The sequence below is a fragment of the Leuciscus leuciscus genome, assembly GCF_965113295.1.
Source record: "Leuciscus leuciscus genome assembly, chromosome: 4".
Lineage (NCBI taxonomy): Eukaryota > Metazoa > Chordata > Actinopteri > Cypriniformes > Leuciscidae > Leuciscus > Leuciscus leuciscus.
The window spans coordinates 6,174,852-6,190,129 of record NC_138728.1 but is presented as its reverse complement, the minus strand read 5'-3'; the positions used below and the strand labels follow the sequence as shown (position 1 = coordinate 6,190,129).

General features: G+C 37.6%; 1 protein-coding gene across 4 annotated transcripts in view; it reads right to left on the bottom strand.

The window, feature by feature from the left end:
* Positions 1-15,278, bottom strand: part of erc1b (ELKS/RAB6-interacting/CAST family member 1b) — a 220,111-nt gene that overhangs the window by 169,646 nt on the left and 35,187 nt on the right. For 2 of the 4 annotated variants that reach the window (XM_082167060.1, XM_082167062.1), the window contains exons 4-8: positions 15,109-15,183; positions 12,737-12,892; positions 12,104-12,187; positions 9,906-10,073; positions 7,748-7,915 (exon numbers count right to left, since the gene is read on the bottom strand). In XM_082167060.1, coding sequence (XP_082023186.1) covers positions 7,748-7,915; positions 9,906-10,073; positions 12,104-12,187; positions 12,737-12,892; positions 15,109-15,183 — 651 coding nt within the window. The remainder of the gene's footprint in view (positions 1-7,747; positions 7,916-9,905; positions 10,074-12,103; positions 12,188-12,736; positions 12,893-15,108; positions 15,184-15,278) is intronic. The other 2 variants (XM_082167061.1, XM_082167063.1) reach the window with 1 other exon arrangement.

The window sequence follows — 15,278 nt, the reverse complement described above, 5'->3', positions numbered from 1 at the left end:
ACCCAATATTATGGTGCGATGATGTATAACTATTCGTCGATGTCTTGATCTGGAGGGCGGTCATATGCAAATGTATTTGCCTGTGTGATGTCACAGATCCCGCAATATCAAAATGAGCCGTTTTATGGAGCTTTATTAAATAAATGCTTTGTTTATAATGAGGAGGACGTTTTAATCTGTGAAACTTGCAGGACGCTTTAATGGTACAAAGACCTCCTAAAATATCAGGATTTCTCATATCATGACCCCTTTTAATAGCGATTTGAAAGAAAAAATTGTTTCAAAGCAAATCCAACACCACTTTTTTGTGTGTGTGTGTGTGTGTGTGTGTGTGTGTGTGTGTGTGTGTGTGTGTGTGTGTGTGTACCTGACCCTTTTCAAAATTTCCTAGATATCTCGTACCACTCTGCGATCTCTTTTTGCTCAAATCATTAAATAATATAAAAAAATAAAATAAAAAAAGTAGCTAATTTGCATTAGGGTCTTGATCCACCTGTCAAGATCTATTTTGCAACATAACACGTGAATGTCATTTATGAGAGGTTTGTTGAAACGGAATGGGTGGCGTTGAACACACACGCTGTTCAGTAATGCAAATGTGTGTCAGGAGTTTGGCACCTGAGTGGGTGAGACCTGACAGGTAAGTGGCATGACGCCAGTCTTTGTGTCTGCAAACTCCAACACAGAAATAGATTTAATTTTTCAAAATCGTCAAAATTCATATTCCAGCTTTGATCACCATATGTTAGTAACTAGTTGCCGTGCCAGGTCTGTGCCGACTAGTTATGGATCACATGGCTTCAGTTGCACTGGTTTGATACAAAGTGACAGCAGGAGGAAAATTCCAGTGTGTAACTGCGCCTCATTAGCTTTATATAGTAAATTGCAACGGACACATATATTTGGAAAAATGCAAAAGTTCAAGGTGGTCAAAGATTTACTGGTTGCAGTTGAAGCTCTTTAATGGGCATGGATTTAGAGACGTACAGTAATTTATCTGAGAGAGTTTTACTGTTGGAAGTTTCGAAATGCTTCCCTTTATAGAAGCACTTCTGCTACAAATTTCAAAGCTAAAACCAAAATAAAAAATAAATAAAAAAAAGTCTGTTATTATTTACAATAACATTTATAGCAATTACTGTTACCTGATTATTATTATTTTTGTAAAAAAAAATTACTAAACCTGAACAATGCCATTCAAAAGTTTCTGGACAGTAAGATTTGATTGAAGATTGATTGAAAGAATCCTGAAAAAATGTCTCACTGTTTCCACAAAAATATTGAAGAAGAAGAAGAATGTTAATGTTTTACTGTGTTTTTCATCAAATTAATATAGCATTGGTGAGCATGAGAGACTTCTTTCAACAAAAAAACCCAAAAAAATTAGAGACCCCAAACCTTTGATAGATAGCGTATAATCTTTATTTGTATTTTTGTAAAATATTAATTAAATGTAAAATTAAATTACACATATTATAAAAATGCAAATAATAAGGGCCCTGCTATTGCAATAAAAAAAGATCAAATTTCAAAGTACAGTATTACCATTCAAATTAAAATTTTATTTAAAACTTTGTTTTATTTGCATTTTTATAATGTGTAAAACAAACATGTTATTAAAAGCACTTTGAAACTGAAAAGTCTGAGAAACAGGGTGAGCAAAAGGAGAAGTGAGGAGGAGGAGGAGGAGGAGAAGTGAGGAGGAGGAGGAGGAGGAGGAGGAGGAAGTGTCGATTAATTACAAACTTCTGTAGAACTTCTTTTCCCCAATTAAGTCGAAAGCAGAGAGGATCTTTCTCTCGCTCTCTATCAGACTGTTAGGGGCTTAAGACTCTCACCCTTTTGATGTGGGTTTTATCATTATTTTAACACAAGCACTTTAAGCACTTATTAGCATGTGCCCTCTTAAAGCTCTATTCTCTCTGTCTGTGTGTCTGTGTTTCTCTCTCTCTCTCTCTCTCTCTCTCTCTGGATGGTAACAAACAATGTAAGAGGCTCTTTCTCAGCAAGATCACAACTCAGTCCCGACACGCTCTGTTTCCTTGTGGTGCTAAGCCTGTTAGCCTTCTTCAACCCCTTAGCCGTCGAAAAGAAGGGGGAAAAAAGGCACACAAACGTTCTGCGTTCTGAACCAGCCTTTAAAAGTGTAGCAAATTGGAAGTTCTTCATCCACAGGGGCGTTTCAGGGGTTAGTGGATGTTCAGGGTTTACACCAAACCCTCTGTGAATGAGCATTGGGACATCCTTCGATGAAATACTGCAATATGATACACTCGATAATACATGTTGAAAAGTTACTTGTGCGGTGAGTCATTGTTAATGAAGTAAAACTCTCAATTTTAGTGGAGCGGAAACAAAAAATGTCCCACTATACTTATAGTGTCTGCCAATTGAAAAACTTATGGATTTTTAAATAAAATAACAATGCTGATCCTTTTGGCTTGCAAAAGTTTGGGGTAGAAAGATTTTTTAAATGATTTTGAAAGACGTCTCAGTAACACTTTACTTAAAGCCTTTATGTATAATGCATCATAGAGGTATTCATAATGCACATTATATATTTTCAGAAATAATTTTAAACGAAGTTAAAATGCATTATAATACTTGCAGATTCCTTGTTAAATCTGAAATTGGTTGTTTGTCATGTGTTTTAATGCATTATACTTTCTAAAGGTGTATTCAATTAATAGATCAGTATTATAATGTGTTATAACTGTGGTTACAATTATTCATGAGACCATTCAATGCATTATAAGGTGCATTACAAGGAATAATTAATGCATTAAAAATACTAAAATAATGCATTATATATAAAGGCTTGAAGTAAATAACAAAGACTGCATTTATTTGATAAAAAAAAAAAATCTACATTAAAAACTAACATTGTGAAATATTAAAAACTTTATTTTTCCATATATTTTTCAGCCATTACTTCCAGTCTTCAGTGTCACATGATACTTCAGAAATCATTTTAATATGCTGATTTGGTTGAATGCTGAAAATAGTCGCTTTGATCAATGTAATGCATTCTTACTGAATAAAGTATTAATTTCTTTAAAAAAGGAAATTAATACTTTTGAGCCCAAACCTTTGAACGGTAGTGCGGTCCAATGCACACTGTACTTTGATGACAGTTTTATGTCGTCAAGGTGTCGAGTGTGTTCAAATGCTAGCAGGCTGAATGCTTCTTCTGAGAGAAACACAGTTGCTGGATCTGCTGAAGTTTGTGAGGTTCATGACATGTTTCATGTTTCTTAATAAAAGGGTTTTGCAAGAACCTCGATGTCCTGGATTGTGTTTCAAAGGTTGCCAACAAATTCCTTGAGCAACGCTGAATATTAGGTGTTTATTACATCCAAATGGAGCGAAACTCTGACCACAAAGTCAACTAACAGGTTTAGTTTCTTTGGTATCGTCTGCAGACCAGGATTTATGTGCAATTATTTCATTTTGTTTCAAAATAAGATGTGATATGCCGATAGTCTGAAGCCTATTTTTGTGTTAATTGCAATCCTAAATGGATTTAACAATGATAAAAATCTCCAGACGTGGAAACTTTATGGTAAAAAAAACATCCCAGAAGCCCACCCTAGCGCTACCCATGTTCATCCACAAGACAAAGTGTCTCTGACGACCCTCTCATGCCAAAGAGAGCTGCTCTTCATCAAGACGCTCGACTCGAGTTTACATACTTGAGCGAGTTCTGCTGAACTGTGTCTTGTATTCCGCCCTCCTTGCATTAACAAATGTTATTTTCTGCAGCCTGTCCTGCCGTGAACTTGCGAAAGAATTCCCATCCAAACCGCTGTTTTCAATATTTAGTTCGACCGCTTCCACACTGCGGATCTGTCCGCCACCTTATCTGACAGTTGCAAATTAAATTATCGTTATTTTCCAGGCTGTTAAAGGGTAAGTGTTCGGTTAAACACAAAACACTGAATATAAACAAAGAGAGAAAAGAGCGGCCCAAAACTCTCGGCAGCCGCTGGAAGAGGTGTTTTGCTCCGTTCAGCATGCACTCGCTCACATCCGCGCAGGCAAACCGTGCCACTGAGAAGGCAGAGAGCGCCGCACATGAACCGGAGCCGCTGGGAAAACAATTACAAAGCCAAACAGCTCCGAGAGGGAGAAAAAATGATGTTCAGTTCAGACATTAAAGGAGAGTGCGAGAAAAAAGAAACGAGCCCAGGCTCGGCCTCCTCTGAGAACGAATGCATACATCACAGGACATTGTGTATCTATTCATTTACTCACTTATATACACAGACACACACACAGTCTAGGAAAGCTCATTTTCGTATCCACAAATGTAACAGCGCTATGTGTTGTTTGAATAAAACTAAACTGTGTGGCTTTTTTAGGGGACATATTCGACACTTTTTAGCATTTTATTTTCCCCTAAAGCCTGCTTGTAATGATAGCAAAGGTTTTTAACATCAAACCCGGCAATGATTTAATTTTTTTTCCATTATATTTTCCACTCTCACTAACCTTTCATATCCATGCAACAGCTGTTTTTGCTACTTAATCTCGCAGAATTCAGAATTCATGCAAATGAACTCTGCTATGATAGGCTAACACTTGCCTAGACAGTGCCGACTTCATTCATCAGGGCGGGTAATGTAATTCTTATGTAAATGTAGGCGGTCTTATGTTAATGAGCTGATGGTTGTCATGGCAAAATCATGATTAGTTCTGTATCACCTGTTTTCAGCTACAAACCTGAGGAACTGAGGAAGTTTAGACAACATTATAAAGGTAAACTATGCAATGATTTTGTCCATGACATGTCACATAGACTGCAAATAAAATATGAAAGACGTGTTTCCTTCCACTGTAAAAAAAAAAAAAAAAAAAAGGCCAGCTATCAATCATGTTACACCCCATTTTTATAGCATCAAATTACTTACTAAAACCAAACTTATTGGTAAAACAAACACTTGAACATAAGTCAACATAAGAACTACCTAAAATGAGAGAAAAATCTTCAGAAAAAAATTATTTGACGTGTAATCACATCACATCCCATTAATTTACATGACGAGGGCAGGGTTTATCAGCCAGCCACCAGGGGGCCGATCAAAATATTTTGGCTTTACTTTTCAGGATGTGTGCGGCACGTTTGAAATGTTCCCTTTAACAGGACAGAAGGTTTCTAAAAAATGTGAAACGATACGTATGTGCTAGTTTTTCCTAGCTGGATGTAATCCTGCTTCCTCTGTACGGTCTGTCGTTTTCTCGTGTTTGACCCGTGCGTTGAATGGTGTCCTGTTGAGCAGCCCCATGCATACCTTCATAGCACTGTCTCAATGTGTTATGGCCATTAGGAACAACTCTGGGGCAATACAGAACGGATCAGGCACTATAATGGAAACTAAATGTTTCTCTTTCTGTGGCTTGGGAGAGCACTTGGCTTAAAAAAAAAAAAAGAAGTTCATTGTGCCCCCGATGACTCTGAGAGGCTTTCAGACTCAAACTGTGAAGAGAAGCAAAGCGGTTGAGGCGAAGAGAGAACGAAAACAGCCAAAACAGAGACAAAAACTATTACGAGAAAGATCCGAAAATTATAAGAAAGTGCCCGATCTTTATATTTGAGACACTCTCAAATAAAACCCGGGCTTTCTCCCAAAACAGAAAGTACGCAAGCATAACTTTATGACTATAACATGTTTATAAGTGATTTAAAAAGAGCTCTCTTATTTTAAACCAACATTTTCTTTAGCCTTTTAACGCATTTACCCTTTTAACATCTAGTGACCTGGAATGTCATTCACTACCACTCCTCATTAATTTTTTTAAAGTTAGACATCAACGTTCTTAGTATTCCTCAATCAATTCTTTATAAACAATATAACAAGAAAAAATAAATAATAATAATGCCTGTTTTCTCATACATTTTTTGTAAAAATGTTATTGTCGCTAATGACCCAAGGTGTGTAACAGTGTGAGCACATTTTTTCTGCACAACAATAATCTTTGATGACTGAATAAGTGCAATTCACGCTTTATTCCACAAGGTGGCAATGTCTGATACACAACGATGAAGTTACGTTTCACTCATTGTTACCGCAGGCAGAAAACAAAAGAATAGGAAGTATCATCAGCAAAACTTGAAATGGCTCAGCGATTTACTGAAGAGCAAGTACTGAACGCAATCAAATCTTAGTTTCACTGTCACTTGATGGTGGATCAAGAGAAGAAGCTGTTAGTGATCAAAATATTGATTTTGAAGATGTTGAAAATGATAGTTTTGAGATTATGTTTGAGATCACGAACAGATGCTGAATGTACTGGGAAATGAGCTCTGATGATGACAGTGATGATTATATAAAACATCTGCTTAAACTGAACCCTTCCAAGCTCCGAAAGGTAACAAAATATGCTTTATTTTATTCTTCTGTAACTGTTACTCTAATATCAGGAGAGTTTTATATTATCATGACAGGTAGAGATCCATCCGTGTTAGATATAGATCTGGGCACAAATATGTAATAACGATTGGCGAAACATTCATGTATTTAAAGGGTAAATAAAACATGGAAGTACACAAATTTGGACATTGGATTATGAATATAACAATAATTGAGAAAGAAACTTGGAAAAAAGCAAGCATTTGCCATTAAAGCGATATCCTAAAGTCTGAATTAGAAACGAACAAAAAAATTACAACCTTAAAAGGTCTTCCAGGATTACTATTATCAGTCAAAAGCCACTTCCTGTAAACTATGAGTGCAATTCAAAGGGGTACAGCTATTAGTTATTTAAGTAAACCTACTTCAGTTCTACTTATAGCAAATGATCCATGTGCTTCTTTGGGAAACTTAATCGTAAAATAACATATGACACAAGTTACAGCGATCTTAGGAGCATGATTTGCAACATTATCCCTGGAATGTCCATTAGAGAGATGCACAACTTCCTGTTTTCCCAATAAAGGTGAGCTCACTGTGGGTTTCGTGCACTCAGACTATCCCTAAGTCAAGATTAATGAGGCAGCGGACGGGGGGCTTGTTTGTACAGCCTATGATCTCAGCGCAGAAGAACTGAAACTGATAGTCAGATGTGACTGCGAAGCATTGCCTCATGGGTCACCATGGAAACATCCTCTGACAGACGCAAAGAGCAGGGCACGACAAGCTTGAAACGTGTCAGTGACAGCTTTGACTTGTGTGCCGATTTCTGTCAAAGTTTGTATATTGTGGAACGAAGTTCAAAGCTGCACCCTCAACACTGACGATGAAAAGCGATGTCGGCGGGAACGGCGAAAGCTACGGCTTCCTGTATATCCAACGTGCATTTGAGGTAGAAGCAAACAGCTGTTGCATGGATATGAAAGATGCAGAACAGACATATAAACCCTGGCGCCCGCTGTTAGCCTGAGGTTAACGGCCTGTGTGTGTCATTTCTGAGAACAGGAGACTCCGTCGCCATCACAAACACAACTTTTCCCTACTTTTAGAAATCAGAAATTTACACAGAGGGATATTTGGTGAGGCTGGTTTCGTGCGTTTCGCCAGAACTCATTAAACGTGGCCTAACAGTGCCATCTATGTTCAGGAGGAGGAAATGACATGCGTTTGAAGGGGCGCGTCGATGTTTACGAATGTATGTACGCTACCGCAATGGTTCTGCTGGGATCCTTGAAAAGGTTCGTGTCGAACACAAAAACACCATCGAACCTCAATTTTAAGTAAAACACTATTCTGATTCGGTTTTGATGTAAGAACTGATCTGCCACGGCCTTTACCTTTTTCTGCAGCACGTTGACCTTGCGTTCCTTGACGTCAAGCATGTCTTTGAGGTCGTGAATTTCTCCGTTGAGCGTTCCCTTCTCTTCGGACATTTCCTGAATCTGCTTGCTCTTTTTATTAAGCGTGGTCTCCTTCTCTTCCAGACGTAGACGTAGAGCATCGACCTGAAATGCACACAGGCACAAAATTCATACAGATGCATGGACTGACTCTTAAATGTACATTAAAGTACTATTATTCATGACAATGTGCAGGAACACACTAATACTTGGCCAGTCAGGGCACATTAACCATCAGCTAAACTCCATGAATCACATGCTGGCACTGGTAACACTGGATTATGATAAAAGGTGTGATGATAGACTAAGTACAGAATTAAAAGCACACACAAAGAAGCCATTCATGCCCCAGCAACTTCACAACAGCCCAATAACATGTTTGATACAACAGTGCCCCCTGATGGTCAGGCAGGGTAACTGCAGTAAAGTATGTTTTTTCCACACAAAAAAGACAAGAAACATTATTTATTTACATTTTTTTAAATAAAGTTTGTTAATAATATGTATTCTCAGCATTTAAAAAACTTAAATTACTTCAAGGGGATTTTAAAAAGCTTTTCTATGTTCAGAGTATAATATACATAAAATGTATTTTATCATTTATATTATTGTATTACAATTATGTGATAAATCTATAGTAGAAGTATGGTATTTTTAGTATTGATAGTTAATTAACTGGTGTTTGATTATAAACGTTTAATGCCTTGCAAACATTTTATTTATTTGTGTGATGTAATAACATGTTTTACATCTTTCCCCAATAACATGTTGGGGAAAGTTACTTTTAAAAGTAATGTGTAACAATATTGTGTTACTCCCTAAACAAAGTAACCAATTACTTTTATGGAAAGCAATACGTGACGTTGCTTTTGTGTTACATTTTCTCATCTGGGCTGGGCTTGTTTGTTTTTTTGTTTGTTTTTTTAATAACAAAAAAAGTTATATTTTTTGGCAAATGTAAAGAAACTTTTACACCAAAAGTGAAATTAATAAAACTCAGGCTGAAGGATGTGTAAGTTCACGCCTGTACAGTAGAGGGCGCAGCTCAAATAAACCTCTGTGCTGTGCTGCCATTCTGGATTGCAGGAGAAGAAAGTTCAACACTCTTACTCACAAATATGATGTTTAAATCTAAAGGCATTATTGCTTATTAGTACGATTAAACTGGATCATCAAAAGTCAGCAGCAAAGCCATTGGTTAATAAAGTGAGATATTTGTGTGATTTAACATTTAAATATTGCAGGTTTGCGTAACATTCTGATTTTGCATTTCACTTTTTCTATTCATTTTGAATAATACTGAATATTTGTGAAAGTGAGATGAATAAATGTATGCTCACATTTAGTCTAGAACTACAATAACCATGTTTACACGAACAACACCTCTGCACTTACTCCTGATTTCTCTCAACATGGAGACTTGCGTTACTTATTTGAAAAAGTAATACATTACTAGTTATTGTTGAAAAAAGTAATCTGATTACGTAATTTGTGTTACTTGTAATCTGTTACTCCAACACTGGATGTACAGAACATTGTTGCTGAATGACTTATGCTGATTTAAAAGGTTCTTCCATTTCTTTCCACTCTTTTTGTACAAGTATTAAAAATCATTTTTATTTAGATCGACCTGCTTATGAATCATTCAGCCCACTTTGTGATCACGTTTGACCAGTTCGTTGCAACTCACTCAGAAATCGAACATAATAGTAGCACAAGAAAAGTTGATATTCACTATAGAAATTTCCATTCAAATGTGAACGTAAAAGCATTTAAAATCCCCTGATCCTGATGTCCATTACGGTAGTTATCCTGGTTAAGATAATATAGTTATCTATCTGGATAACTAGATTTGATTATGTCAGAATTGTGGCAATGACTATTGATCATCTTGGAAGCAAAAGTCAAAATGGGTAGATTTCTTTTTTTATATATATATATATAAATCTCAATATGGCATCATTTTCCAACAAAACTTTTTTCTTGAAAGTCAGTTTGGTAGAAAAATAATCCATTGAGAACTTAAAAAAATTCCCATCTTTGTAAATTCTATTGTACTTTTATCCAGCCATGCTATTCACTGCGTAACTCTTACCTCAGTCTGCAGGATGGCAGCACGCTGTTCTTTGGCAGTGAGAGACTCTTTGAGTACATCGATGTGCTGTTTGCTGTCAGAAAACTGATTGGTGAGCGTCTCCAGTTTAGTCTGTAGACCCAAGAGTTCAGTGTCCTTCCGGGACAGATCCTGCTTCACCTGGTCAATCTGTGCGAGACAAACAGTCAGTCTGAATATGTGGAAAACTCTCCAGAAAACTCCTTCAAGCCCCTAAAACACCTTCATCAGATGCAAACGCAGCAAAACAGGATGAAACCTGTAGTCGTCTCAGGTCTGATGTGAGAACAAAAGTGGAATTTTGTAATTATACCAAGTGTGAAGCCTCATCTAAGACAAATTAAACTTGCAAACTCCTTGAATTAGACTCCTCAAGCAGGCAGAGCATTACCAGGCTGTTTTAGCACATAGCAATTCCTGTGAAGAGAAGCACTTGATGTATTGAGCTTAAATCATCTTAGCAAATCATCCACAAAACACTCATGTTCATGCTTGCAAGATACGCAAACATTTGAATTAGGTACAAATTTAAATCCATTTTTACACACAGACAGTAAACAAAGAGTTAAGACACAATAAAACAGACAACAAGTGTTCATCTGCAAAGAAAAAGACAAACATCACAGTCTTGACATTCCCAGCATGCACTGGGGCAGCTATAGCAGGTTAGCATGGCCTAAAGCTGTAACTCTACTGGCTGCCAGTCACCCTAGTGAATAAAGGCGTGCGCAGGCACAGGAGATGGAGAGAGAGACAAGTCAGAGTGATGGAGAGAGACAGACTCAAGCCTCGTGGACATTAGTGCTCTCAGCGCTACTCCAACCAGCGCTACAAACAAGAGGGAGAGGAAAAGAAAGAGAAACGGGTGAAAAGTATCGTGGGAGTCTAGAGTGGCATCCGACCTCTCAGCACAGCACTGGGCGACTCTGCTTTCCTGATCAGAGAAACCTTGGGACTTTCAAATTTACCCATCGGGCCCGAACCACTGCCGCCCACTGATCCTGCTATTATGACCACAGGCGGCCACTGAAAACGAGTCGAGACTCAAAAGCTAATATTTTTGAACAGTTCCTTTCACCGCCCTGGACCTTTTCCATCGTTCCCCTCCTTCGCCCACCCTGATCATACTTGTCAAGCAATGCTACTGTTTGTCTTTGTGTCCAAAAGCTCTTTTCCCATGAGTTCTTTAGTCAGTGGAATATCGTGTTCTGTTCGAGTAGAATTTAGAATGGGGAAAAAAAGGACTGAGGTGGTTAATCAGTGTAAGCCTATAGTGATCGACCACTACTCAGAACAATGGGAGATGGGATACACTGTTTAACTATGAGAAAATGTTTATGGTAAACGAAATAAAGCTGAAATTAAAAATATATAAATATTACATACATTTTTTTTAATTTATAAGAAAATTTTTCCTTTTTCTAAAAACTTTTAAGAATTTAATTTTAATTTTATTTTATTAGAAATATTACTTTGGCAACTAAATGATATAAATATATTTAAGTTGAACAAAAGTACTAAAATTACTGATTGAGATATGAGATATGTATGATATATTGAGATATGTATATATATATATATATATATATATATATATATATATATACACACATTTTAATTTACAAAACATGGATTTCTGTTTAGGAAGAAAAATATATATATACACTGGGCAAGACCTAATATTATGTTTTTAGTATAAAAAAATAAATAAATCCAACACCAAAATAGTGAAAAATATATCATGCATCCCAAGAATATGTCTGAAGAATATTTTTTTATTATTTTTTTTTCTATTTTATTTTTTTATTATTACTTACACTATCACTATACAACATATGCAGTTTCAACTTCAACCATTGGGGGCGCTTTATTTTTTACACTGGGATTTATTTTTCTTTTTGCCCATTTACTCCAAGAAGGCAGCATAAATAATGCATGACATTAACTTTTATTAAATTATCCGACACCTCAGGGCTTCCGTATATCAGAGATAATACACTGAATCTCTTGAAGAAAAAAAAAACGCCCTAAGCTAAAGGGCCGGCCGGTTAGTCAGTGGGCTTTTCTGAGGTTAGCGTGAACCAGATCTGATGCCTGAGTGGGCGAGACGTTCTCTCTGGTGAGGGAAGCAGAGCTGTGCGAGTTCTAAGCCGGTTCTCTGGGTGTCTTACGGCAGAGACCTCTTGCTGCAGCTCAGCCGCCCGCTTTCTCAGCTCCTCGCCCTGCGCTTCGCTCTGCGCCAGCTCGTCCTTCAGTTGCTCTACCTGTCAGGAGAGGGCGCTGTTACTGCAACAACCACCAATCACCATCCACCAGCTCGCATGCACGCCCTGCGGCCAATCAAACACCACCCACGTTCACGTGATGCCGTCAGCGTTACTAAACCAATCAGCATTCACCGCACAGGCCATGCGGTTATGATTTAGCTGCAATTAAATGTCATTAAAAAGGATATGTCTCATATGTATGTGAAAGGTAAACAGTTTCCTTAGGAAAAATATTATACATACAATTAATAATATAATAAAAAAATTAACATTGTATTAGCTCACGATAAAAGTTAGTAATGATAATAACATCATAATACGATGAAGAAGTTATCAAGACAACTTTGACCGGATAAAATGAAAATGTGGACAATTGTGTGCTTATTTAGCTAGTTGTGATGCACACCATATCATATTACAGCGCCACAAGACGCCTGCTAAAATTCAACATCAACCTAAATCTGCGATCAAATAACACACGACCTGCACAGGTTAAAAAAGCACCGTAACAAAACAGTTGTAACGTCCATGAGCCACAGGTTCTACCTTATTCTTCATGAACTTGGAGTGACTGCGGTAGACCTCCATCTGTTTCATCTCCTCCTCTCTCTCCCCTGTGCTGAGAGCACCGTTTGACTTGAGCATCTGTATCTCGTCCTCCAGATCCCTCAGACTGCGCTCCAGAGAACTGATCTTAGAGTCCTGCAGAGATCAGAGAGACGTTTGAGGACAAGGTGCTACACTTTCAGTGTTCAGTGAAATGCTTCTACAGAAGTGTTTAAAACTTCAGTCAATCCTGAAATATAATATACCATTTAAGAAACTAGCGTTACGAAACAAAATGACAACAATAAAGATCATTTTCAAACAGGTTTTCCAAACACTTCCTCATAAACCTAAAAATTACTTTTTTTTAAATTACATTTAACAGTGTTATTAAATAAAAAGTGTTTTTAAAGATTTCAATTGGGTGTTACATGTAAAAATATGGGAAATGAACATTCAAAATGTAATATTCAATATTGGTTGAAAATTTTAATAATTAAAAACAGCTGATAACTGATATGGTACAGATATACTGTGCATATCTACAAATCTCTGCTTTAAAACGTGTTAAAATATAATTTTATAGGGAAAAATGTGTCTACTTATAAACCGGACAAATCCAGTAATGGTCAGTAGGATTTTTAAATAAATGTATTTGATTGGCTACAGTAAACCACAATATTGTGAAATATTATGACAATTTAAAATAACTTTTCTATTTTAATATATTTTAAAATGTCATTTAGTTATGTGATTGCAAAGCTGAATTTTGTGTCACATGATCCTTCAGAAATCATTCTAATATGCTGATTTGCTGCTCAAGAAACATTTCTTATTATTATCAATGTGGAAAACAGCTGTTCTGGTTAATATTTTTTGTGGAAACCGTTATATATATATATATATATATAATTTTTTTTCAGGATTAATAGAAAGTTCAAAAGAAAAGCAATTATTTAAAACAGATCTTTTATGACATTATAAAATGTCTTAACTGTCACTTTTGATCAATTTGATGTGCCTTTGTTGAATCTAAAAGTAGTGTAAAATTACTGACACAACACAACAGTTTCAGGAATATGAGTAGGTTTTAGGTAGGTATTAAAGTCGACATGAAATCAAAATTGACCCTATTTACTTTGTTAGCGCATTTTACTAGTCTTGTGGTGAACAATTAATCCGTGCAAGTTAATACACAGAAAAAAATGGTTGCCGTGGTAATCTTTAATCAAAATCTGAAAAGTTACTTCCGGTCTGGAATGGCGTTCCTTCTCTGATGACGTCAGTTTGACGGCTTGGGTTGAAAACGCTTAACCACTCCCCTCAAACCGTTAGTCTGCTATGAGCGAGAGATGGAGAGGAGGAGCGCTAGAGTAAAACCCGGCCCTCTGTTCAATATTCCGTTTCACTTGGAAATACGTCACAACACTGGAGAAAAGTCGTTTGCAACTTCCAATTCACGGGGACTTTAATGTAGGTATTAATATTAATACTATTATTATCTGTTTTAGAAAGAACACTAAAGTTTGGGATTTACTCACAACACACACACACACACACACACACACACACACACACACACACACACACCCCTTTTCCACCAACAAGAACCGGGTGCTGGTTCAGAGCTAGAGCTATTGCCAGTTCGGAGTTGGTTCGACTGACGAGCTTACTAAGAACCGGTTTGCGTTTCCACCGGCCAGAGAGCCACAACAGAGCTATATCTTACGTCACTGCATACGTATCACGTTGCCCAGCAACGCTAGTACGGCAGCGCCAAACACAAACACACCAGACTTGTTCGAGATGCATCGGCTTCTCGCAGAACGATCAGCACATGAAATCAAAGCGATCAAAAAGCACAAGGAGTCGTATGATCTCCAAACACTCCCGCAGCTCTGATCGGTCCACGCTGCTCCGATGCATCTCGAACAAGGCATCAACAATAATAGACGTTGCGTTACTATGGATGCTCATGGGTTTGCGAAAATAAATCGGCATCCAAACACGGCGAATCCAACGCGTTCGTGCAGCTCGCCGTAACTTACATAGACGGATATTATAATCGAGCTGCTATTAGCTCGACTAGCTGCTATTTAAAAATGGCGGTCACAAGTTTCTCTTCAGTCTTGTTGGCCACGGTAACCCCGCCCCCAGCCTCTGACGCAAGCGGTTCTTTCTTGGCTCCGTTCTAGACCCTGCAATGATTTGGTGCTACTTAAGAACCAGTTTTACTGGTTCGGAGCTGGTGCTTTGGCGGTGGAAAAACAAAGAACCGATTTGAAACTAGGCTCTGGCTCCGAACCAGCACCAGTTCTGCCTTGGTGGAAAAGGGGTAACACACACACACACACACACACACACACACTTGCCTTCATCTCGATGACAGTCTGCAGGGCCTTGGTTTTGGCAGACTCTGGAGCTCCCTCATACCGTCTATGGAGATCCTGAGAAGAAAACATGAGACGAGGATCATGAGGTGAAACCACAGGATAATAACGGCCTCCTCTACCGCCAGCCATCAGTTGATGAGGATCCATCC